This window comes from Pagrus pagrus (assembly GCF_965226575.1).
Source record: "Pagrus pagrus genome assembly, chromosome: 9".
Taxonomy (NCBI): domain Eukaryota; kingdom Metazoa; phylum Chordata; class Actinopteri; order Spariformes; family Sparidae; genus Pagrus; species Pagrus pagrus.
Window position 1 is genome coordinate 26,201,071 of NC_140193.1, and position 26,666 is coordinate 26,227,736.

Below are 26,666 nucleotides of genomic sequence, written 5' to 3' on the forward strand. Positions count from 1 at the left end.
AGTGTTGTAATATTCCTCGAGCTCCCTATTGTGCTGTTTGGTTGTTAATACTGAATTTTTGATTGACAGCTTTTAAATGAAATGCACGTGTTCATAAAATCCACACATTTTTTTTATGTAAGTTTTGTAAATGAATGTGGCTAACAAGTTAACAAGTGCTCTGACAATTTACATTAGCCAGTCCAGTGGTTATTATGGAAAAGAAAATACTAATAACACAAGATCATTTAATTAATAACCTGTAAGGTATATATTATTTCCCAACTATTTAAAAATGATACTCTTTTTACCGCCGCCAACCAGGTTATGTTTTCACCATGTCCGTTAGTTGGTTGGTTGGTTTGTTGGTTTGTCAGCAGGATTTCACAAAACCACAGAACATATTTCCATGAAACTTGGATGGAGGATGTGTCTCGGCCCAGAATAGACCACATAAACTTTTTGTGTGGATCCAGATAAAGGGACGCATCCAGGAAGTTTTCTCAAATTCTTCAACATTACACGATAGGGTGTTTTTTGACATTTGTTTCTCAGGAATACTTCATGGATCCTGATGAAAAAAATGAGGTGTATTTAGTTGGCTGGTATCTGAGTACAGTTTGATTTAGATATTTAGATTTAGATTTAGATTGCCATTCTAGTTCAGTATTTAATTTGCAATTGATTGGCACAGTAAAATCCCTCACATTGTGTGCATATGTACATAAAGTGATTGGTGTTCAATCCAATTCTTACATGACAGTGATTTATTAAAAAGCACAAGTACGAATTAGAATTGAAATACTACAGTAAAATTGAAATATTCTCCAGGATACAACATGAATATCTGAGTGAAGCAGCATTGTGAGAAACCATACTGTAAATTTAAGTTCAGGTGAATTTAAAGTACTGTGTAATGAATGACTAAAAGAGTTGAATCAGTTCATTGAGGTAGACAGAAAGAGAAAGAGAAAGAAAGGGATTGACAGAGAGTCCTCCAGTGAACGTTTGACATTTTCCATAAAAACACCAGCCACTGGAAGTTCCTGGGACTTCACTTGGAGTGTTTCAGCCCTGCCTTCCTTATGTCAGCTGTGTAAACTGCACTTCTCACTTCCCTTTAAAAGAATTCTGTTCAGTTTACCCCTCAGGAAATGTGTCAACAAACCTTCCTTATTGTACATAGTTGGTGCGGCTGAGAACATGAGCCATGCCTGAGAAAAATCACAGGGAGTTAAATGGAACGTAACCTGTCTTCCCCCACAGACAAGGACAATGACAGCAGCAGGCTGGGTCTTCATGCTGGCTGCCCTGCCGTCTCTGGCACCTGCTGTCGCACACTGTGAGTATGATCCTCACTACTCTTCTGAACTCTTTACAAACTAAAAAGGCTAAGAAGCTGTTTCTAAAGCTAAACTCTGCCTACTTTACAGAGTATTTACAACACAAAGCTGTTGTTCAGCTGTTGATTTCAAGTTATTTACTGACTCCTAGGATTGATCATTTTCAGTTTCAGTATTCTTCCAGGCAAATAATTAACATTGCCATCAACAGTTTGAGTAATAAAAAACTAATAACTTTTGAACCTATGTTGGGAAAAGATATAGAATGTCTTGAAGTGAAGTGAAAACCATGAACCATTTTAACCACATCTTAAATAATAAGCTGACAGTTACAGCACAGGGCGGGTGTTGCAACACCGCTTTTCCTGTTTGTAACCTGTTAAAGAGGCACTTAAAAAAAGCTGCTCGAGCATTTCTTCTTAGGGGTTTCCCTTCAAAAGAGAGATATCCAGCATCGCCTGTGTTAAGCATAGACTACATTTTCCAGAACAGATAATAAGATGTGACTGTGATAATTACATTTTCACAAATGCATGTAACAGTTTCTGCCAGGGTTGGGAGCTCAGAGCACAGGGGACTGTTAGTGTTTAAACAGAAGGAGGAGGAGGGTTTCAGGCTCTGGGTGGTGGGGATCCAGTGGGGAATGTTGGCAGGGAGCGCGGTGGGAGAGTCAGCCGATAGGACAACTAGCTGCACAGCTAACTGAGCTAACTAGCTGATAGCTCATCTGTCCATCGGGGAACTTCGTAAATCACTGAGAGTTGAGGCAGAGCAGGAGGACATCAGAGGGAAATCCAGAAAATATGTTCTCCATAAATATGACACAGATCAAAAATTCCAATTTTGCATGATGCTGCTTGAAAGCCCCTGATACGTCCACAACTGAACACGTGTGAAGAGGTTCAGTTGTGTTTCATACAACTGTCAGGATGTGAGAACAGCCAGTAAGGAAGGTAATCAATTACTTACTATTGAATAATGACTGGTAAATCATTATTGACATTAAAAAAAAACATCTTTTGGGAGCTTTGGTCGTGGTCATGTTCAAGGGCCACAACACGTTAACTCTCCCTAATAGGCGGTATGCACGGGCAAGCATGACGGTTAAATCTCAGGATGGATGTAAACTTCCGGTTACTGTAGAGTGCTATGCAGCCATTGAATGCTTGTCGTCAAAACATCCCAAGCTCTTCATTTTCATTGTTGTTGTGTTGTTTATGTTAATGTTTTTACTTGTAAGACTTGGACTTGACTAATAACGCGATGACGTGTAAACGTACAAAAGTGTCCTTTCAAAGACGGGATGACAGCTCTTCCAGGCACCACTGTTGTGTGCTGCAATGTACAGTGTCTGCTAGATGCTATTCTTCTGTTAGTTGGTAATTAGTAGTAGTGGTAGTTAGTAAGTTGGGCCATATGTTTATAAAGAATGAAGTAAAGATGACAGGATAGTTTTGAGTAGAACATCAGCAGTTTGAAGAATAGCTGGGTGGAATATTGTACTGTCTTTGCAGTCATCAAGTCAGGCAAAAGTAGTAATTTCATTATTGTTTACATTTTAAACCAAACCCCAATTTTTTAACAACAGACCCAACAACAAAGCATGGCAATTCCCACTCAGCTACCCTGTAACGGCATTAGGCTACCACTGGTCAGCTATCGTGAAAACCACAGACAAAGATGTTCCCTTTGCAATGGTAATCAAAGCCGAAATGTGGTAACATTAAAAGAGTAAAACTTGTGTTGAACAGAACCTTGAACAAGTTCAACAGAGCTTTGAATGTGTCACTTAATCTAGTCCTACTCTCAGCTGATGTGGTGGCTTTATTTTCTTCATTGAGCGGTAGCAGTGGGCTCTCACAGAGATCTCATTTGTAGCCCTGGTTTTACCTGATACTTTAATAAAAGTACAAACACATGAAGTGAGAGGTATATTAACATGATTAGAGCAACACCAAAGCAAGGCTTCTAGCTCAGGCTAGCTAGCGTTAGCAAATTACCTTCAAAGTTGCAAAGATATGAAGAAACAAAACATTTAAAGCCTTTATCCAATTTGCTACGTGGTGTTGTACTGGATGCCTGGACGACCCTCCATATATCATTAACAGATACTTTAGGCAACTCCAGCAAACACCTTGTATACTGCATCTCTGCCATCATAACTGTCTACTGTCTCTGTCTAATGTTTTCTTCCGGTAACCGGAAATGTCCAAACATCCTTACGCCAATGCGGAAGTGAAGCGTGCATAAAGTGTGTTAGTATGTAAAGGTTGGAATGTAAGTGGCTCAACAGTCAATAACTTTGTAGTCCCTTTTCCTCTGACAATCACAGGATATTACACAATGACAGGAAAGAGAAAGAAGTCAAGGTTTAAATTTAAATTGCTTTGTTTCACATGGGACGCGAGCCCCGGTCTTCTGTGGAACCTTGTCCATTATTGTTTGCCTAGAAGTAGGCAACTTCCATGCTTATGTATAACTTACTCATTTGAATCTTTTCAAGTCAAATTATTAATGTACCTTACGCGTATCTTTTATGTCAATGTCCTTTGAAGAATGAGGAGAGGGCGGATTCAGGATTGAGGAAGTATTAAATGAAGGAGAGGACCTCAAGCACCCATTAGCGGCCAACCATTTGGTGTTACCGTGCTTGCACAATGTGTGAGTGAAAATCATAAGTAGTCCTTTGATTTTATAGATTGCATCATAATATCTTTGGTCTCTCTTTTTTGTTTTTGTGCGCCAGCACTCTCTAATTGCTCTATACTGGGAACACATAGTTCACTACATCTCTACTGGGACGCCAGTGTCAGGGGGTAATTTCAACCTTTGCCCTCTTTTAATTAAATAGGTCAGAGAAGGCAAACATTGACTTCGACACTTTTATTGATTCATCTCCAGGAAGTCTCTCACAGAAAGACGTCAGCAGCACTGCACCACAAAGGACACTGTTCACTCAGTGTGAAGCTCTACACTAAAAAAGAGCTGAAGCTATAAATGCCGGTGAAAACATATTCAGTAGCTCATCACACCTTGGTTAGGTTTTTACTTTCAGTGTGACGTGAGAGAACTTTTTGGAGCTCGATACTTCTCACATACTATGTGAAATTACAGCTACTGTATAAGCAGGAAACATTTTTTCAACTCATGACATGTGGATACAGAAATGTAGGGTTCTTGAAGACCAAAATGTTCATCAGATACATACAAACATCTTGCCAGAGGACTCAGATATTTGAAACATCAAGCAAACTAAACTTTCCCTTAAAAGAAAATCTAGTACAAAAGAACCTGGCAGTCAATTTGAATTTAGAAATCTAATTCTAACTTTCTTTCTTTTTCTTGTTGTTGCATCATGAGGAGAAACTTAACAAACTTTGTGAAACGGTATCAACAAATTCTAAATCATAGGTGCCTTTTAAATTCGGCATTAAATGCAACACATTAAGTTGTTTCTTTCCATGTAAAAAATCAGCATCGCTGAAAACGCCCATGCATCTTACCTCCCAGCAGCTGTTTGAACACACTTAACACTAAATTTATCAAAGAATATCACATATAGATGGTAAACATGTCAAATTTTACAAATCTAGTAAACATAATGTAATATAGGCTACTTGTCTGGAGGAAGAAAAAAGTGGAGAAAGTCACCAGATTCCCTTTTAAAAATGCTCAATTTTGAGACTTGTTGCATTCAGAGAAACTGTATGAACTCTGTGAGGCGCTGTCTACGCCACGTTCTTAACTATTTGGGACTACTACTACATTCGGCAAAATGTTATCCATGAAGATATGTCTTTCTGTGGGTAAATACTCAGTTTCTTCCAGAGATGTACGTCGAGCGGGAAAGTGAGATCAGGCCTCAAGTGGTCACAAAGCGCATTTAGTCAAGACGCGTTTAAGGTCAGGTGTGAGTTGACGGGCTTGAAGCTGTCCACACAAAGCTCAGATTATAACTAAAACCCTTCACATAAGTACAGGCTACACGGCCCCATCCTACTGAATCCCTGAAAAACTGCTACAAACAGCTAACGCTAGTTAGCAACATTCACAGGTAGAAACAGCGTTGTGTATGCGCTGCTTGCCCCGGTGTGCACCCTGACCACTAGTTTCATCCAACATGCAGTGATGTCTAAGAGCAAGAGGAGCATCGTTTTGAGCTATTTCACAGTTGTAAATGAAAGCTGTGAAGTTGTGAACTGTGATGTGTGTAGAAAAGCTGTTCACTACTGTGACAAAACCACAAACTTATTTAAACACATAATAAAAAACTTTATTTCTATAGTACCTTTCAAAACCAAATGTAGGAGGTGCTTCACAGAACATTAAGTACAAGAAAGACGGATATAGCAGATAAAATCCAATAAAATCAGATGCTTCACAAAATACAATAACGGTGCAAAGAGTAGTATACAAGAAAAATAAAACACAGAGATAAGACAAAGTATAAAAGAGCAGGATTAACACTTTAAAATACATAATTATGTCTGGACAGGTGTGTTTTTAAAAGCTTTTTTAAATTGTGGCACTGACTCAGCTGCTCTGATGTTTAGTAGGAGTTTGTTCCCCAGTGTTGGGGCGATAACCATAAAAGCCCTAACCCTAACCCTATTTGCCTTTAAAAACTGTCCTGTGTTAATAATAATAAAAAAGTATCAGTATCGGGGATATTGGCCTTGAATTAGTTGGTATCGGATTGTAACCACATTTTGTGGTATCGCCCACACCTACTTATGCTGTGTTCATGTCGAGTCATAAACAGGGGCATCTGAGTGGGAGAACCTGTTTAGACTACTGTTACAATTAGACCTATTGAAATAATAAGAGGTGTGGGACAGACGATTGTCTTACAGAAACACCCACAGCAAATACCACGGAAAAACCCAGCCTACTGACACTATAAGGCTACAAACTATGCAGCTTTTTAAATGTGTCATATAGAAGGCCTATTTCTGATTTTAACTAACCCCTGCAAAAAATGTCACCCATATATTTATACTGGCTATACAGTATCAACATTTACATCAGTGGTACAATCATGAGGATGGCACTCATTTTAAAAAAGACTACAGTACCTGCAGAGACAAGAACAACATGGACTTAAACATCTGTTCTAAGCAATATGTTTCCTTTGTAATGTACAAGTTGCTATTCAAATAACTTTAGGCTCTTAGCACTGACCATCAGCTACTAGTGCCACTTTCATTTGAATGATTGTTTTCAGTGTTGGCTATTAGAGGTGAGTGCAGTGCTGTACACCATCTTACAGTCGAAAATGGGGATTAAACCAGGGCTGCGGAACAATCATTTCACTCTACATGACTTAATGTGTGGGTAGTTGATGCTGGCGTCACTGTTCCCAGTCATTTTAATATTTGGTTGTGGATCTTTCCTTTCCTGCCCTTTGCTGTAAAGTTTTTGTATTAGTTTTAATATCATGAATATTCTCACATGATGAATCATTTTCAACCTTTTTGAACAAAGAAATGATCCCGTGTTGCTGTACCCAGTCTTGGAGATGGACTGGAATTTGAGTTTGAAAAAGTGAATGAGAATGAGCATTATCTTTATCTCATCATCAGTGCTTGCAGTGTGCACTGCAGCTGATCAGTGGTTAGCAAAATGTGTTGATTATTAGAGTAAAGTAGAAAAAAAATGTCTTCTTTTGCCATGTATCGGCATGCCCGTTTCTTTCATATAACATATTTTTAGAATGTGCAAAACACAGAAATATTAAAGCAGCTTTTGCATCACAGCATATTAAAACAGTCAGAGAATATACCTTCACCAGTGTTTAATTTCCTTTAATATCCTTTAATCCACTGTTCTTCTCATATTAGTATATAGTATATAGAAGACTCTTTTTTAAGAAGTTCTCTCTTTGTAATTGGCCACATTGTGGTGCTATCTGCACCAAAAACCAATCAGTTAGTTTTGGCGATATTCTGCTTTTTAACAGACAAGCCAACAGAAAAACATAACTTCCTTTGCCGAGGTAATGAATGGATGAATGGATTCAATTCATATTAACTGACCTTATGCTCTTTATATGCAGCAAAGTGCTTATTTGTGCCAGTGAACACAAATCTACTCCACAAGTTCTGTCCACTCTACTGATGCAGCAGCATGTCATCTCTGTATACTTGAGTCCAAATGTTCTCTCACTAGCACATGACTGGTCTCTCTTTGCACTGTCACATCCAGACCACAGCGGGGCACCAGACACCTACCATGTGAGCGTTGGCCACCTTTTTGTGCTGAGGTGCCCCAGAGCTGATGCTCATGCCAATGTGACCTGGAGCAGAGGGGAGAAGCACAACCTGACACTGCCCACTGGAGTGGAAGTCAGGGACGGGTTACTGTGGTTCCTGCCTGTGCAGATGTCTCATCACGGATCCTACACCTGTAACAAAAGGTATAGAAGCTCCTGTATGCCTGTAGTGCGCTCTACTGCATCTGATCCTGACTGCATTAAGAACTCAATGCTGCTTTATGAAGTACAGAGAGGTGTTTCTAATATGTTGTCTGCACCATGGACAACTGAATTCATGTTTTTTGGAGGCTGTAGTTTTTGGTTTTGTTGAATTTCATGTGATGCTGAGGAGTTAACAGCAGCATATGGCGAATTGGGCCAAACAGTGCCCCAAATTGTGCCCCTATTTTTCCATCCTAGTCCTCAATAACCTCTTGTTCAGTTTTCTTTCAGTCATTACCTGATTAACTGCTCATAGGCTTAGAGAAAAATAAAATGGAAAAAAATGTTTACTTATTTTATTCATTTATTTTATTTTGACTTAATCTGAATTACTCAAATCGTTCCCCACAGAGATCATCTTAGTTTTCAATTCAAACAAACCAGACCCATTCAGTATAAGGTCATATATGTTGCTGCTGCTCAGGCTGGTCTGTCCTGCAGCTGTCTCACTGTTTATCTCCGTCTCTTTAGGGACGAGACTGGATCAGGGATAAAGTTTATGGTGTCAGTGTCCAGTGAAGAGTGTCCTGATCCATCTGAGACTGAAATCGTCCCTTTGGAAGTCAGTGTACACCTTCCTTGCAAACAGAAAGAGATCTTCAAACTGAATAACACAGTGAACATAAGATGGATGAAGGTATGCACAGCCCCATGATATTCATGTGCTGTATTCACTTTGTTTATACGCCTTACTGTATGTCTTTTCCCTTTGTTTAGCTTCAAGTTCAGTTTGTATTAAACACAAAGAACGCATGCTGATCAGTGAGACCAGTTTGTGCTTTTAAAAGCTGACAGAGTAGGAATGCACTGGGTCAGTAGTCACTTATGAAGTTTATAATAACCTAGCAGATGGAAAAGAATGTAATGAAGAGTGCACAGAAACAGTCAATGACATGGCTTGATAAATGCAACACTGCCCCCTCCTGGAACATGTGAAAGTGTACTGACATCCGAGTGAAGGTTGTACAAAACATCTGCTGTCTGCATGATGTTGACTTTGGTTTATAGATTTCATATTGCTGTAGATAACTATAGCGAACAGGGTCTAGAAGGGGCCCATACAGGCCATGCTGCACACACTATATAGTGGGGATGTAACAATACTGATATACTTTACAGAAAATATGAAATAACCACATGGAGCCTCCATTGTGGGAACGCATGTGGTGTCAATTTTAATTCAGCTTATATGTCAACTGCAGCACATCACATACAGAACACTTCTACAGAATCACTGTTGTCCCGGATATACCAGTCTAAACTGTTTAAAGCATATAAGAGGAACTGAAATATATCTAGACCATTACAGTGCAGGTCACTCAATAGAATAGCTTACAACACCAAAAATTCACGGTGTGATATCATTACTGAAAGGGCACCCAGGCCCTGGGGTGTGTCGCTTAACTCTATGTTCAGTGGCTGCCTGGTGATAATGGGCTGACGTTGTGTTTTTCTCACGGTTCGTTTAAAAAAAAAAAACAGCCAAGGGTGGAGCTGATACAGTACAGTGCATTGTAAGCCATGGGTGGTGGAGCAGCAGCAGGGCAGCCCTGTGGCAGCCCAACCTCTCCACAGCTGGCCTGTTTGCTTCACCTAACGAGCCCAGAGACAGTCGATATAGGCAAATTCGGTATATCGTTACATACCAACTAAGTATATAGTATCAGAAAACCTGCACCAGTTAGCCATTCGCATTCCTCAGGAAAGTTCGCCTGCATGCATAATCAAGTTTGATTTTATTTGTAGAGCACAATCTTATACAAAAGAAAATAGAGGTAATCAAATGATTTCTTTAAAAATAACACATGCACACAACCATACCTTTTTGCAGTATGTTTCCATCAATTGCTCTATATAATTGAGCTTAAAGGATAAGGGCAACAAACCCAATCGCCAGAATAAATGTTATCAATGTAAATATTTTAAGTTTATCTTGCAACAACACTCCCTGGTTAGGTTCAGGCACAAAAAAACACTTCGTTGGATTTTGAAATTACCAAGTTTGGCCAAAAATACCTGTTTTTTTTTGTCATCACAGACGGAGCTGGAAACTGTCCTGAGGTCTCCTTAAAAATATGCAGTGCTGTCAAACTTATCAATGTTGAAATGCAGTCTGGAACTGCAGTCACCATCTTGCCAATCTTTTTGCCTGTAACCCCACCATCATCCCTCCGTCTCCCAATATAGAAGTCATGAAATGTGCACAAGAGATGATAGTTTGTACAAATGTCAGTATAGTACACAGCCTATGACTCGTACAAGTGTGAGCGCATCAGTTGTTTGCAGGAATGTTGACTGCTAACATGTTATCCTGAAGACTGGGCTGCAACAAACCCACAAAAAGACCAAAAGCAACAGTAAATAGGTCCTACGAACAAATGCATGTCACTAATTTCTGAAACGATGCATAAAAATAAAATGAATAAATAGAAAAATAAAAATGTATAAACTTCTCACACAGCTGTATATGAAGCCTGTAACCTACAAATTCACATTTATCATAAGAAGCGTTTGTTAATATGTAGTAAGGCCTTAATAAGTTAATAAAAGCATAATGAACATGTTTATTGATAGACTGTAGACATGTATAAGAACAATTGTTTTACAAAAGCATACAAACTTACTAATGAAGTCATTGTAAAACCATTACTAAGCTTTTTTTGTTGCTCTTTTACGTTGAATCACACTTTATTACATTTATGTATTTACTAACAGATCTATACATCGAGAACATTGCCTTATTACGGTTAATAACTTCCTTATTATGCACTTATTAACAGTTTTTTAAAGATTATTTTTATTGACTTTTGCCTTAAGTACAATAGCAGAAGACCTGAGGGGCAAGTGCTCTATTATCGACTGATATATCCATCTCCAGTATTGGTCGGTCTCTACCTCACGACCAAAAGGCCATAGATAAAGTCTATTGGTAGCATGTATAGCAAGTGCCAGTTCTTTGGTCTGCTTGGACCTGGCTCCTGTTTAACCTTATTTCATTTAATTTGTTTGCTTTAATGTTTGTTGTCTTTTAATGTGTTTTCTTGTGTGAAACACTCCGTAAGTTGTTTTTCCAAAAAGTGCTCTATAAATACAGTTTGTCCTCATCATCACGCTGTGAAAAAAGAATCACAGTCTCTGTTTCTGTGTGTAGGAGTGCCAGCCAGTGGAGAACGTCTCTGTGGATAAGGATGGCTTCATGAGAGGTCCTGAAGTCTCAGAGAGGGATGCTGGGACATACACCTGCCTGGTAGACATTAGCTTGGACGGCAGGAACTACACCACTGGACGCAGCATCAGGCTGAATATTAGCAACGGTATGTACTGTAGATCTTTTTAACGTGAAGTGTCATCAGATTGAATCCTAGCACTGAAATAATTTATATTTTATCATGATGATTTTACATTTTATTATGATGATTTTACGTTATATGAAGCTTTTTTTGTAAATCAATAGGTTATTATGGAAATTATTTATCCTATTTGTAATACATGTACATGCGCTGGATTGTAAAAGTCACATTACGATTGTCATTTTCTAAAATAAGAAGTTTCATCAGGCCAGAGCAGCAGGGAAGCTGTGTGTTGTGAAAGTGAAGGAGTAACACTCCCACTCAGCTTCCCCACAGAGATCCTCTGAATTTATTGGCACTGTGTCAGTACATTGTCTTTTGTTTTATTGTATTGTATCCTTTGCTCTTACACTGATCATGTGTCTTTACGTAGTACAGATTCCCTTTTTATGCCGCCTGTGATCGTGTATCCACTAGGGGGAAGGGTCGTGGTTGAAGTAGGCAAGTAACTTTTCACAAATTCTAACCATTCAGCACATACAGTACATCTGTCAGGTCTGAGTTTACCACATACTCTCAGAGCATCTTTTTACATGTTTGTTTTCAGTATTTTTCATGGTACAAAATTCTGAAATCGATTACAGTGCAGATACATATTTGACAGTTACACCAGGATGTGTAAAATGACAGCTCCTTTGTTTTTTAATTTGACCAATGACCAGGAACAAGAGCAGAGCTGAATTGTAAGGCCTTCATAGGCTACAGTGAGGACAGTGAGACCAAAATCTTTTGGACTGTTGATTGGACCCACAGCGATGACCACAAGGAACTCAACGTGAGCAGTGGATTGTAAGTTTCAGTCTACACATGGACATGAGAGAGATTTTATACAAAACAAGACTGACACTGTGACACTTCTTTGAAAAAGAAGAACGGCACAGATTACAGAATAATTCTCTGTTGAGAATCTTTCTGCCTCCTAGCTGCTAAATATTGCTATAGCAGCTTTTATCAAAGCAAAACAAAAGAATATTACATTTTGACCATATTCATGATTGCCTGATCTATGAACTTGGTCCTGTCTCTTTTAGTGTTCATGAAGGAAAATCAGTGTATCTTCAGTCCAATCTGTCCATCTCCAAAGTTCCTCGTCATTTCCTGAATGTCCCCATTCAGTGCCATATAGACAACCCAGCTGAACAAAATGTCGGCTGGATGTTGCTTCAAGAAGGTATTTCCATCTCTTCTTCTCGTCTCGTCTCGTCTCTTCTTTTCTCTTCTCTTCTCTTTATTCTATTAAACTTTACAGTAATGTAAAGGAGACGTCAACCCAAAGGAGAACAAAACCTGTTTTGAACTTCTGTTAAAAATACATTTCAGATCTCAAACAATGCATTTCATTTCACTGCCCTCCACTCAGTCTTCAGCGTACCTGGAGAACAAGAAACAGCTACATCAAGCTGCTGTTTGTTGACTTCAGCTCAGCATTCAACATAATCTCACCCATGAAGGTGATTTAAAAATGAAACAAATGGGCTTGAGGTCAACACAAAGTAAAGCCTTTGTGGTAACAGTTTGAAACACAAACGCTGACTGTGAGCCAAGCCTTATAACCAAGCATCAGTGTTGGACCGCAGTAATGCTTTTGTGTCTGAGTGAGGGCACATCTCTGCAGCCAGATGCAACATTTGATGGAAAGTCTGAAACCCTTAGAATGGTGGTATTTACTTTTGAAGCAGATTAATACTCAAGCTGTGATGAGATGTTACAATCACATATGTGATGTTCAGGTGTTTGCACACACTGGGCCACGTACTGGAGTGTATCCTAAAGACTTAACTGTCACTGCTCATCTGGCTCGCAGCCTTTATTCTCTATTTATGTGCATTTTTATCAGAATCAGAATCAGAATCAGAACTAACTAACTTGAATGTTAAATTTGTCCTCCCTCTCCCCTCTCCAGCCGACCACAGTGACCTCCACACCACTGTTGCTCTCTGCCTCTCTGCCACCCTGGTTACTCTGGCTCTGGCTGCTGCCTTCCTCTTATTTAAAGTAGAGCTGGTGTTGGCGTACAGGAAACTGTTGAGACAGTTTGCCAAGCCACAAGGTAAAGATCTCAACTTAAGAGGCTGGACATTTCTCTGAAATGTTTTTATCATTTCTGCCAGGAACGCTTGTTTGCACAGGTGTCAGTTCAATGGAAGGGACACATTATGTAACGAGTTCAATAGGAAATTAACCAACGTGTTGAAAGGTGTGATAAAATCTTCTCTACAGCTGATGATGGGAAGCTCTACGACGCCTACGTGAGCTACTTGCATGCCGACGCCAGTTCAGCTGAGACAGCAAGCTTTGCCCTGCACATCCTGCCTGATGAGCTGGAGAAACATCACGGCTACTCCCTGTACATCAGAGGACGTGATGACTGCCCTGGAGAAGGTCAGGAATGCCATCCTGATAGTCTAATAAGCATAATAACACATTTCTTACCTTGTAAAAATATTTGCGAAACCATTTTATTTAACCTGTAACCTGTTTTTTAAACCTTCTTTATTGTGTTGGCTCCACAGGGTAACTTTACATAATCTGTGATCTGCACTGGTAATCAAACTGCCCACTTTGAATAACTCCCAACCTATTTTCATGTTTTATTGCATTTGTTTCTTATTGCAATTGTTCCTTAATGATGCATTTAAAGGGGCAATGTCTAAGATATGGCCAGAACTGTAGTTGAAAACCTTCAATAAATGAACTAACGCTATCGACAGATAGTATTAAGTGTAATAAATGAACAAAATAAACACCCAAAACATCAAGAAATGAAATACTCCAACATCCTTACTAAACAGAAAAATACAACCATACTATTATTCAAGTTTCTCTCTTTTAACAGACTGAGACGAGCTTAACTGCCTCGTTAACTCATTATAAAACACACTTCCTCCAAACTAAATCAAACTCACCAAAACAGTGTTGGTTTGTCTTTTCCTGGTTTGGGTAAGATGTGAAAATATTACGACTCTGCGCGTCGTTATTTCCCACTGATGATGCTTGACTCTCTCTCACCTCTGCAAAGGGCTGTGTAAACAACATCATTTCTTTTATTCAGATTTTTCAAAACGTGAAAGCTTGAAATCTCCAGCAGGGAGAGCTTTGAATACCTGGTTGCAAAATCATAAAGACATGCTGATTGCTTGATTTGTCTCTGGAAACAATGTTGTTTCTTGTTTCTCAGAATATTCTACAGGCCCCAAAAGATAGAATGTCTTGATTTAATCTGGTTAAACCTGCTGGTAACACTGACAATATAAACAAAGGTGATACAGTGATACTGTCACACATTGCCTTTCACAGCTTTGTGGTGTTAAACAGTTGGATTCCTAGGAACAGAAGAAGTGTCTGCCTAGCAGATGTTGGAAATTTGCCCTTAACCTTAGGTCATACTTTGGGAAAAGGTCTGTAATTTAAGTACATATTGTATTGTAGGAAATGGGCTTGGTAAAATATTGTATAACAAAAAAAAAAAAGTCTTGTCCTTTGACTGAAAAACAGGTTGTTTTCGGTGTGCAGAGATAGAGTTTTACCCAGCAGTGCTGACTTGTTTTGTTTCCTGTGATTAATCTCTTACAGCGGCTCATGATGCCATTGCTGCTACACTGCGACAGTGCCGAAGACTGATAATCATCATGTCGCGTGAGGGTAAATTCTTCACTGATGGCAGAAAAGAAGACGAACTCTTGTCTGTGAACCAAAGCCAGCTGTGCTTTGAGCAAAAAATCGGCCTTTTCGATGCTTTGACTCGGAACGACCCCAAAGTGATCCTGGTGGAAATAGGTGAGGGCAGATTTTGTGGAGCGTCTGGCTGTTCTTCAAGCCACTAGAAGTTGCAAAGTGATTTCATGACGGTGTATTTTAATACATCGGCTGCAGCCCTCCTTTGCTTCAGAAGTGAACATATTACATTCTTCTCTATCTATGGAGAAAGTTGACTGTTTACTGGACATGTTTAAGAGGTAAAGGCCCTTGGGCGTCTGTAAAGTTTAACTTCATCTTAACAATCAGTCCAGCTTCTTCACAGGTGGTGTCCCCTCTCGCCTTGTACACACATAATCATAACCTGAAGTGAACTTTATCTCAATGCTGTGCCTGAAGGCATCCTGTGTAGACCACACTTGCACCTGCAGCTCCTCTGCTAAAGTGTTAGACTTGGAACACAGGCCTGAGACATGTGACAATAAAACACGACTCTAACCAGTTAGTCTCAAAATAGTTTGGATCATGGGAAATGAGACAACCATGTGAGAGAGAGTGAGACAAACCTACAGTATGTATTGAATTAGCAAGGCACAGATAATTGGATTTGTCTGAGATCATAGTGTGGTCTTGTGCCTGAACCTTAGTCATAATAACTTCATTCAGGGGCATTCCCAAAAGTTTGAACTATTCCTTTGTGTGGGTATAAACCTGTTACACTACAATTAAAGTGGCAAAGTTCAGCAAAGAACTAACAACTACACAGGCAGAGAGCTCTGAAGGGTGCCATTGGGAAACATGCTATTGTTGTTTCACTAACTACTGTGAAGGTTTGATTGAATAAGTATATTTAACATGTTTATTTGAATACATGATCGACACTTTGTTCTATTCTACCAGATGGTCCGGTGGATTACAGTCGCCTGCCAGAGTCTCTGCGCTATATCAAGAGGAAACAAGGATCTCTGAAGTGGCAGAAACCGTCCCCTCGAACCCACAAACTCACCAGATTGTGCTCAAACAGAAACTTCTGGAAGAATCTGAGGTACCACATGCCCTCAGTGCCAGGAGGGAAACGCCACACTACTGTCTGAACCAAGTGAAAAAACTAAAAGGTTTCATGCATGGGATTAAACAGAGGCCGTTTTGTTGGACACACAGGCCTGTTTCCTGTAATTTTTGACATGACACATTATTGTAAACAGACTGGTGAGGTACGCACAATGAATTTCACATCGGTGCTGCCAAGCCACAATGACATCTGCTGGATTACTTCCCGGTGCAGGACAGGATACCTCCTGGCAGCTCTGTCCCACACATCACAGCCTGTCATCCTTTGGACTCATCTCCTCCTTTCATTTGAGCATTTCCTTCTAAACTTTCCTTTATGCTTTGACGGGAACTTTATGTACTATAAACTTTTAGAGAAAGAGAAAACATTTCAAGAGCAGCTTCACTCTGTTTTTCAGTCGTCAGATATCGATCAGAACAGACACACTGATGAAGATCTTCTGCCTTTTCCTCCAGCAGCAAAAAATACATTCAGTGATTCAGTTCGACATTAAACCTGCAACCTGTATTTCTCTGAAGTTTTTTAAGACAAGATGTTTAACGTTAGCGTTAGCAAAGTTAGCTAGCATGTTTGCTAGCCGATGTTGCAAATGCTAGCTAGCAAACTAGATAGCTAGCTGGACAACGTTAACGTTGCTAATGTTAGCTCACGTTAAAGTGCGTGTAAAGCAGCAAAAAATTTGTGTTATGAGTTTGTCACACCACATTAACATGTATCATTGACCACTGAGCCAAATTTGAAAGATTATAAAATTAGGTCTCAAAATCATGGAAAAACAAGCACTTCTCTCTGCTGTGAAACGCTGGGGGCGTGTCAGTTAGAGGCGCTGGAACCACGCCCATGCGTGGAAGGGGAGCCCTCTGTGTACTGCACAAGGACGTAGCCTACAGCAACAATTGAAGCTAGTGCTAGCAGCATCATCTGAAGGACCCAGCACTACCTGTTTGAGCCATCAGAGCCAGAAACTGACTCTGAGTCAGACACTGACAGTGCTCAGCCTCGTTCCTCACAGTCTCCATCAGAATGGTAATTTATTTCCCAGTAATTTAAATCCCAGTCTACATATAATTCCTTGTCATAGCTATATTGGTGCACATAAAATATTACCTGTGGATTATCATTGTGCTGTCAGATGGACTCGCTCAGGGAATCAGGCCAAATCATGTCATGATTAAATGCAATAACATTTGCTAACATTACATGGGCATGACAGGATGCACGAAGTAAAATCACTTTCAGGATTTGCACCTTCAGCAAAATGCATTTAATTAAAAGAATACAGTATTTATAACATAAGCACACACTTACACTGGCGGGCACGTAATGCCGGTGGCGGAGATGAGAGCACCTGCTGTCGGCGGGACGGAGAGGATCGGTGGTGGGCACATAATGCCGGTGGCCGTGATGGTGGCAGCCGCTGTCGGCAGGACGGGAGGATGCAAGCCGGGGACGGAGAGGTACGGTTCGGCCCCACTGACCAGCGTCAACGGACTCTTCAGAAATCCAGACTTTACCTGGTGGTAGTTGCTGTAACTATCAGGGGTAAAGTGGACACTGCAGAGACGGGTGTTGGTGGTGATTTTGAACTCTCCACAGTAGCTCCTCTTGACAAAATCGATCCACCATTTCCTTATGTTGTGTCGGTAGGAGACTTAAATAAGCTAACTGAGCCATTGCCCTGGCCTGCACACTGTGGCATCCAGGAAAGATGCATGAGCTACGTGGAGGAGACATGACTGGTTAGCTGACTGGTTCACTGGTTAGCTAGCTGCAAACAATCGTAAGCGATGCTAATCAAGACTCGAGAGCTAGCGGGAAAACCACCGAAGCTAATGCGCTGAACGTATTTATACCGCTTCCGCAGCAGGGCGGCAGCCTCGCTCCACAATTAAATTGTAAATGGTTGAATGGCTTTTTACATGTTTTAAGGAAATACATTTATAACCTATTTAATGACAAAGTTCACAATCACAAAAATGTTTTTAAGGAACAGAGATACTTCTATTCAGCACCTTTCTACAAGCTCTGTAAATAAATTATGTTATCAATATGAATGTTAAGTGGGAAAAATAAAATAAAAGAGAACATTTATTTTCAGTAGATTTACGGTGCTATGAACATTTACCTCTCATTACCATTGAGATGTATTTTGTGATTCTTTGCCTGGGGCCAAAAAATTAAGATCACCAATCGTACAACACATTAGATTTAGGGCTTCAATTGCTGTAATTACTGGGGACGGCCTTCCATTCCAAAACACCGCTGTTCCAAATCCGACTTTCAAGTTCCAATTACTTCCAAATGGGGTTAGGGTCAGGGGTTCCCCAATAACCTTTTTGGAAAAGCAGGGTCTTTAGAAAAAATGGGAAACCCCGCCATTACGAAGAATGGAAGTCGATTTTCGGAACAGCGGGGTGTAACTGTAATTACTGACTGATGTTTCCAGTAGTTGTGGTTTCTAGAAAAGGAGATTTACTGCATGCCTCATTGTGGGAGAAAAAATAGTATTTATTACTTTGTATTGTGTCTGGCTTACTGACTTTTCAGCTTACTGGAATCCACTCTGACTCATATGTGTCAAATTGTGTTTGGGAACCTGCAGAGTTTGCCCTCTGATGGGAAGAGCCTCACATAACCATCATGACGTGTTGCTGCCAGGGTGCAGTATCAATGTCGTAAAGGAGTGGCATCATTCCAACTTGGCTGTACACTGTATGTCAATGAATGGGTGTGTACACCACAGCTGCACATTGTTCGGTGGTCTGATTGAGGATTTGAACCTTTCGCTTCTGCCTCAGCCCTGATTTCTTTCAGTCACTTGTTATAAAGGGAACAGTTCCACATTTTGAGAAACACATTTGATGTTTCAAGTGAACATTTTACTTGCTTTGTTAATGTCCTTTTTCTTTAAACATTTTTTTTGGCCTGATTATTCTGCATAGTCTAATATTTTTAAACTTTGAATTGTTAGTTAATTGTTTTTTTCATTTTCTATTTGGGTTATTTTTAATTCTGATTATGACCACAAATATCCTCCATACAGTAGATGCTCTGAAACTGTGAAATTGAGCGACCATGTCTGATTGTATTTGTGAATGCATCCATAATTACAGTATCAATAAACAATCGGTTGGTTACTTTTAATCATTAACCCATGTTTGAATAGTCAGCTCTGTGACAGATGGACGGTGGTGTCTGGGGAAACGAGAGATAAACTAGGAGCTGGGCGGTCTGTGTATTTCTCCACCTGTATGCATGTGATGCACTCTCACTAGATGTAGAAACTAGAAGAAGATTGCTCTTACATACATCTTACATGCAACACTTGTGGTAAAGAACAACAACCATCCAACCTGACCGTTTGGACTGCCCCAGGGAGGAAGAGAGTCGTACAAGAGCCACGATGCTAATCCAGCTTGGTTTAAGTCTGCTCCTGGATAATGTCTGGTCACAGGAAAAGGAAATGGACAACTTAGGCCTCAGGCCGGCAAAACAATGTGAAATCAGAGACTGTTGTGCCCACAGAGACCTGCTTCCTCCACAGCATCTTGGATCAAGCTGTTGCACTCGATGGGCGGACCGTGTTCTGAGATGACTGACATGACTACAGCTGGAGGAGAGGTGGATAACATCAATGCTTTTTGCTCACACACAGTTTAAGTTGAGCAACAGAGTTTCCCAGATGTTGAAACTTCTGATATGAAGATGCTGACACCATTATCATCACCATCTTGTTGCTGCTGCCTACGTACATTCACCCTGACGCAGATTCAAGATATGCACTACGTGTTTATGTACATTATATTAATAATTCTATATATGTTCTGTAATTTGTGTATTGAAGGAGTTTACAAACTTTCATTTCGTACCTTGTACCTTGTGTGATTAAAAATACATAAAACACAGCACGTTATAAAACAAAAAGCCTGGAGTGGATGTGGGTTATAAAACCCTCCCACGGCAAGTCTAAAACGCTGTGTTGTGTTCCTCATGAAATACGCTCTGTGTGACTGCTCAAAATCAAAAAAACACATTTAATTGTGTCATGCTGACATCAACAACCTGAAGGTTACACTGTATTTGGGATCAAGCATACCCTTTCCTACTTTAGAAAATGGTAGACGATGTTCATTTGATGGACAAGTGATGTATATTTACATGTTGTTATTGTTTCTGTCAGATAGGGAAGTTCTTCCCACTGCCCTACACCTGAATGGAGGGTGCATCAGAGGGACGCTCCATGACAGTGTGAGAGTGAGGAGAGCCCGGTTTGAGAAAGCTCTCTGACAAAGCTCGGGGAAAAGGTGCCACCCTCACTCTTACGGGGCGGCTGTAGCTCAGGAGGTAGAGCGGGTTGTCTAGTAATCGGAAGGTCACTGGTTCGAATCCCGGCTACCCCTAGTTACATGTCAAAGTATCCTTGAGCAACATACTGAACCCCAAATTGCTCCTGATGAGCACTTGGCGCCTTGCATGGCAGCCTCCGGCATCAGTGTATGAATGGGTGAATGTGGCATGTGTTGTAAAGCGCTTTGAGCTGTCCGAGAGGAAAAGCGCTATAAGATGCAGACCATTTACTTTACTGGCTTAGTTTCGTCTAAGAATCTAGAATCTCAATTCCTGGATGCCTATGGGAACAGGATTCTGTTCTTGATTGATAAGTAGTGTAATATATTGCTGTTTGACATAACTTCAGACTACACCAAACTCATAAAAAGGTCTGACCTCTGGGAAAGTGGGAAAAACAGTAAAATTCCCCCAAACTATGGTATCTCTTCAACCAAATCACACACATTTTGGCTACGGGTCTTCATGACAACTAATGCAATACATTTGTTTTTAATTCTGAGCCTTCACTGGGCCTTTCTACTATAGGTTGGACAAAACATGTAAGCATATGCATGCACATGGCCGTTCCCATGAAGCATGCCTCTCAGCAGCATGCCTCGATGAAAATAAGCTGTCATGGATGCAAATGAATTGAAATGCCTGTTAATTCAGGGTTGCCAACTCTCCCGATTCACGCGGGAGACTCACGATTTTTAACCCTATCTCCCGCGATGCTCCCGGTCACTGGTCAGTAATTTCTCCCGTTAATCTCCTGATTTTACAGTGAAGGAAGCAAGTAAGATTGTGGGGGATATTTGTCGCAGTATCTGGCAACCCTGGCCTGCCTGCGCGTATGAGGCAAGCCGGTGACGTGACTCAGTCACTCGCTGGAGGCAGTGATACGCCAAGTAGCGCTGATACTGCCGGAAAACAATAAGAAGAAGAAGTGGGGACGGCCTTCCATTCCGAAACACCCCCACTCCGAAACACCGCTGTTCCGAATCCGACCTTCAAGTTCCAATTACTTCCCAATAGGGTTAGGTGTAGTTAGGGTTAGGGTCAGGGGTACCCCAATAGCTTTTTCGGAATAGCGGGGTCTTTAGAAAAAATGGGAAACCCCGCCATTACGAAGAATGGAAGTCTATTTTCGGAACAGCGGGGTTTCGGAAAGGCGGGGTGTAATCAGAAGAGGTCACTCGCTGGTGGTTTCTGTCTTCCCGCTCAGTTCAGCGTTCGGACAGAGATGGATAGAGTCAGAGAAAGAGTGACACCTGACACTCCTCCAAAGAAAAGAAAAACTGAAAAAGAAAAAAAGAAATATGCGTCCAGATTTAACACAGCGTGGACCGAGACCTTCCCCTGGGTTAGAGCCAGCCGGTTTAGTACCCACCATGCGGGAACAAGGATTAAAGTGAAACTCTCGCCAAAAAGCAACCGAGGCTTTATTTATGATTGGGTATGAGTCAAACCTTCACGTACAAGCACACTCATGACCAAAGAGGCACTTTTAAGATTTACCGTAGTTTCGCTTTGGGGCAAGCTCATTTTGAACGGGAGTACATAGGGCATACCACGACGGCATCAAAATGTCTATTTTTAGACCACTAAGAAGGCTCCACACATCATGAAACTTTACTGGTAGCATCACCAGGGTCTCTACTCATGACACGAGCAGTAAGAACATTGTTTGTGTACACAAAGTGTGTGAAAAAGACGGTTTTGAACTACTTACGCTTAGCTACTGGGACTCCGGCGCGCCGCCGCCATTCCAGGCAAAAAGTGTCGATCTCCGAGTGCGGCCATCATGACGGAGAGTAACGGTGGGACGCTCCTCGGGCTTATTTCCAGATGAATTCGCGGATAATTCGTTGTTCTGTCGTTAGTCAAAAGCAACACTGACGTCCATGTTGACAAGGGAGCCACATATTACAGAGCGTCCCACCGTTACTCTCCGTCATGATGGCCGCACTCGGAGATCGACACTTTTTGCCTGGAATGGCGGCGGCGCGCCGGAGTCCCAGTAGCTAAGCGTAAGTAGTTCAAAACCGTCTTTTTCACACACTTTGTGTACACAAACAATGTTCTTACTGCTCGTGTCATGAGTAGAGACCCTGGTGATGCTACCAGTAAAGTTTCATGATGTGTGGAGCCTTCTTAGTGGTCTAAAAATAGACATTTTGATGCCGTCGTGGTATGCCCTATGTACTCCCGTTCAAAATGAGCTTGCCCCAAAACGAAACTACGGTAAATCTTAAAAGTGCCTCTTTGGTCATGAGTGTGCTTGTACGTGAAGGTTTGACTCATACCCAATCATAAATAAAGCCTCGGTTGCTTTTTGGCGAGAGTTTCACTTTAAGGCTTGGACATTCACACACTCACCAGATGCACACAATTCAGTGTCCAGTTAGTGTTGTTTGTAAGGCAACTCTTTTGCACATTGTGTACAATATAATGTATTTCTGTACACTCATTCTTTTTCAGTACTTTTGAGATTTTGAGGGGGGAAGGCTGTATCTATTTTTAATTTGATGTGCAATAAATACTGTCGTACTAAATGCATTGCAGTGTAACCGCCTTATTATTTAGCCTTCTGGTACTCATTTCAACAATTAAAACTGCTAATTTTTTCATTGTCCTCAATGGTAAACAGAATCATTTATTGAATATCAAAGAAACAACATTTTCAGAACAAGGTTCCTTCATCAGGTTTAAAATACAAGGCAAGAAATGATAACATTTTATACGCACACCTGGCGAAGGAATCTTGTTCCTTGGGCCGATACACCGATGAAAAAAATCTCCCTATTTTTCACAACCCAATGTTGGCAAGTATGAAGTTAATCACACACCATGGTGGTTTGCAGATCAACAATGGAGTTGTCAGGCAAGCATGTCAATGAGCAAGGTAGGTTCACATTTTAAACACATTGAATGCAGTGAGTCCCTGTTCTCATGCATGTCCTCACCTGCTCACTCCAGTCAGGGAGGGGTTTGGATTCGATGCTCTCACTCTTTGGCTCGCCCACTAGCTTGACTTCTTCTAATGCCTGCGAGGGTGAACTGTTGCTCTACTTTATCCACAAGGATTAAAGAGAGAATTTTCTGTAATGTTACCAGAGGTGGAAGAGGAACCCAGATCTTTTACTTAAAGGATAAGTTCACCCAAAAAGTCAGGTAAGTTTCATTGGTGGAGATTCACAGCCAAACAGCATTCAGTAACAACTGGGGTAATGGGGATTCATTTTGAAATGTAAAAAACAACCAAAAAAGCCATGAAATGTCTCCATACAAGTCTTCATAAACCCCGAGATCCCAAATTGATTTGAAAAGACAAGCTTGTTTGAAAAAACAAGTTCCCAACTAATTCAGTTGATTATGAGAATGCTGCACACTGCGAAGCTCCAGAAATGTTTTGTTGACTATGAATGGTGAAGAGACGAATGAGCCCGGGGGCTTGTTGATGAGACCAGCTGCAGATGAGAATAAAGGGCAGGGTAGTAATTCATCACAGGGAGTGGCCTGACTGGAATTCTGCTCCTAAAAAGACAAAGATAAGCAGGGCACATTGTTTGTATTAGAATATGTTAGTACTGTGTTTATTATACAGTGTGAACAGTGATGTGATCAGGCTCAGATGTATACAGCGTTAACACTGTGGTGTTTTGAATGTTTTTTGTTAAGCCCTCTGCACATGTAAGGTATGATTAGTAGGATCTTTAATTTTGATATTACAGACAGGATTTATTCTTTATTTCACTCTGATGACGTCAGTACTCATAATACATACATCACAGTACCATCTGCCCTCTTTCAGAAGGAAAGTAAGTCACAGTTGTGTTCAAAACTAATGATTTTATATTATCATATAGCGGAAAAATGGACTGCAGAGAAAAACGTGTTCATCAGACAGCCACATGGTTTTCACAGGGTACATGGTTTACAAAGCCACTTAAGACTTACTTGTCACCGTCACTCGGTCCAATGCTTGATGCAGCAGGATCTTCCATCTCTGATGGGCTGGTCATTTCTTCATGAGGGTAAAAGCCAGAGCTGCTCCTTGTTCATGTAAACTAACTGTACACAATATCCAACAGTGTCATTGCTACAGTGAGACACGTAATAAACCTTGTAATGTCCTCAAAATGTATAGCAAAGTTACATAAACTCAAATCTTGCCTCATCTCATGACAGTAGTGCCAAGTGGTTAGAGTATGATGAACTGAGCGACATTTTTTCAGTCTGTCTCCTAGTGTATCCATGCAATCACAATTTACAGTCAGCTGTTACAAATAAAAGCAACTCATAACTGACAGCAGAGCATGATTACAGCCGGTCAACGTATTTTATATGTGCAGAGAGTTTTTTCTTCCCATACTGGTGCATAAAGTATGAGGTAGTTGGACTTCACATCTTTGCAGCATGTTGAAGTGGAACAGAAAACATCTATCACTGATGTTGATCTGGGAACTTCATGCTCAGATTTCCAAGGGCTGCAGCCCCCTTCACTAATACATTCAGTTGTAAAGTGAGTGATGAATATTTGCCCTGTGACTCCGCTGTGAAATATATGGAACTGTGGAAATACACTCAATAAGTGTTGCAGGAAAACACCTGCTTAAATGAAGTGTGAGTTGAAATTCTCCAGAAAGTAGTTAGTCAGCAAAGCATGACTAAACTAAACATGGGGTCACGTTAATGATTCCCTTATATTCTGAGCCTGATCTGATTCACCGGAAAATTAGCTGCACTAAACAGGTGCAGTCATCCAGAGGTCATTTTATGGGAAAGCACTTACAGTACATGTACTGTACAGCAGCCCACTGTATATTCTTACTTAGTGGGGTTTTGTGAGTTCATGAATCCATTAGTGCTATGTCAGAAGTCTCAAGTTACAAGGAATCCCATGGACTATGATTGCAGGAATAGTGCATGAAGCTGTTTGAAGCAACATCCTGCGAGATTCCACAGTAACCTGGTCTGTTGTTGTTGTTGGCCCCTCATCAGGAAGGATTAGGGGAAATTGCTGGTACCTAACGAGCAGGTGGGCCTTGACACACAAAGATGATATTGTGAGTGCATTATTCCTCTGACTCATATCCAGGGAACACACACAGACTTCAGCATATTGAGTAGCTTTAGTTTATGTGGGAATCAGCCTAAATCCTAGTCATCACCACCTTTATTTCCATGGAAACAGGTCAATATAATCTATAATACTATATTGAAAACGTACGCACAACAGAATTACCACTGCACTGTTGATCAAGTCTCGTTTCACAGGTTTTTTATTTATTTATTATTTTCTCATGTTAACTATCTGATATATTGCACCATCCTGAACTACCCAAAGTCTAATTGTTCATGTATCCTACACAGTCGTGTGCTAATAATGAGAGAAGAGCACACATTTTGGTTCAAAATTTTAACAATTTATACTAACCGTCATCAGTAATTGGTACATTTATAGTTAATTAAACTTTATTAAATAAAAATATTATACTGTTAACAATGAAATGCTTTATAAACCATTTATAAACATTATTTGAACAGACGTTGAAAAGTTACAGCTGATGTTTATAAACCTTAACAATTGTTTAACAAATGATTTATTAAGTATTCCATTGTTTTTAACAGTGAAATAACTAAAGTACACTTTAATTAACTATGCATCTTCTATTAATTAATGATGGTTATTATTCAATGTTACCAAAATAATCCACACCATGTCATATATTGCTTTGAGCATTTGACTGCTGTATTATTTGTCTCTTTTTTTTTCTTGCAGGTTTCAGTAAAAAAAAAAAAAAGAAAAAGAATTTTGGAAAGGAAAGTCAAGAAAATGGGAGGAGGACGGGAGAGCGTGTGGGTGTCTTCATGAATGATGTATGATTATATGATTGTCTGTCTCTCTCTCTCTCTCTGTGTATGTGTGTGTGTGTGTGTGTCTGATTTTCTCTCTCTTGTCTTCAAGTTTAACTGATGCCACTCACCCAGTCTGAACTCAGCGATTGCAGAGATATAAACCTGTGCCGAGGAGAAGGCAACACACAGTCTGACTGAATCCACTCCAGCTGGCAGTGCACACTTTTACGAGGTAAGCAAGCTTTTTTTGAATCAGTACTCGTATTAGACTGAAAACCTTTTACTACTACCACTTTTTTTTTTTTTTTTTTTACATTTTGATGAGTATACTGCCAGGTAACTAAGTCACTTAGTGTGACAAAACTAAGAGTGACAAAAAACTGACGGCAAAAGATAAACTTACTGATGCACATGAAGGCTGGCCAAAAAGATATAAAACAATTGTTTCTAGTATGTTTTATGATTTTAGATTATGACTGTCAAATAATGTAAACTTCTAAACCCTCTTCATTCAGATGGGCAAAATAGGGGCACGTTTTCCTAATAGGGTCTTATTTTGA

General features: G+C 40.3%; 1 protein-coding gene across 1 annotated transcript; it reads left to right on the forward strand.

The window, feature by feature from the left end:
- Positions 1-1,185: 1,185 nt before the first annotated feature.
- LOC311262457 (interleukin-1 receptor type 1-like) lies at positions 1,186-19,060 on the forward strand. The gene is made up of 11 exons (XM_084361841.1): positions 1,186-1,321; positions 7,527-7,737; positions 8,269-8,434; positions 10,949-11,111; positions 11,526-11,588; positions 11,810-11,936; positions 12,179-12,318; positions 13,051-13,197; positions 13,368-13,529; positions 14,721-14,924; positions 15,744-19,060. The coding sequence occupies exons 1-11, from the start codon at positions 1,255-1,257 to the stop codon at positions 15,935-15,937; spliced, it is 1,644 nt and encodes a 547-aa protein (XP_084217967.1). The 5' UTR covers positions 1,186-1,254; the 3' UTR covers positions 15,938-19,060.
- Positions 19,061-26,666: the final 7,606 nt, after the last annotated feature.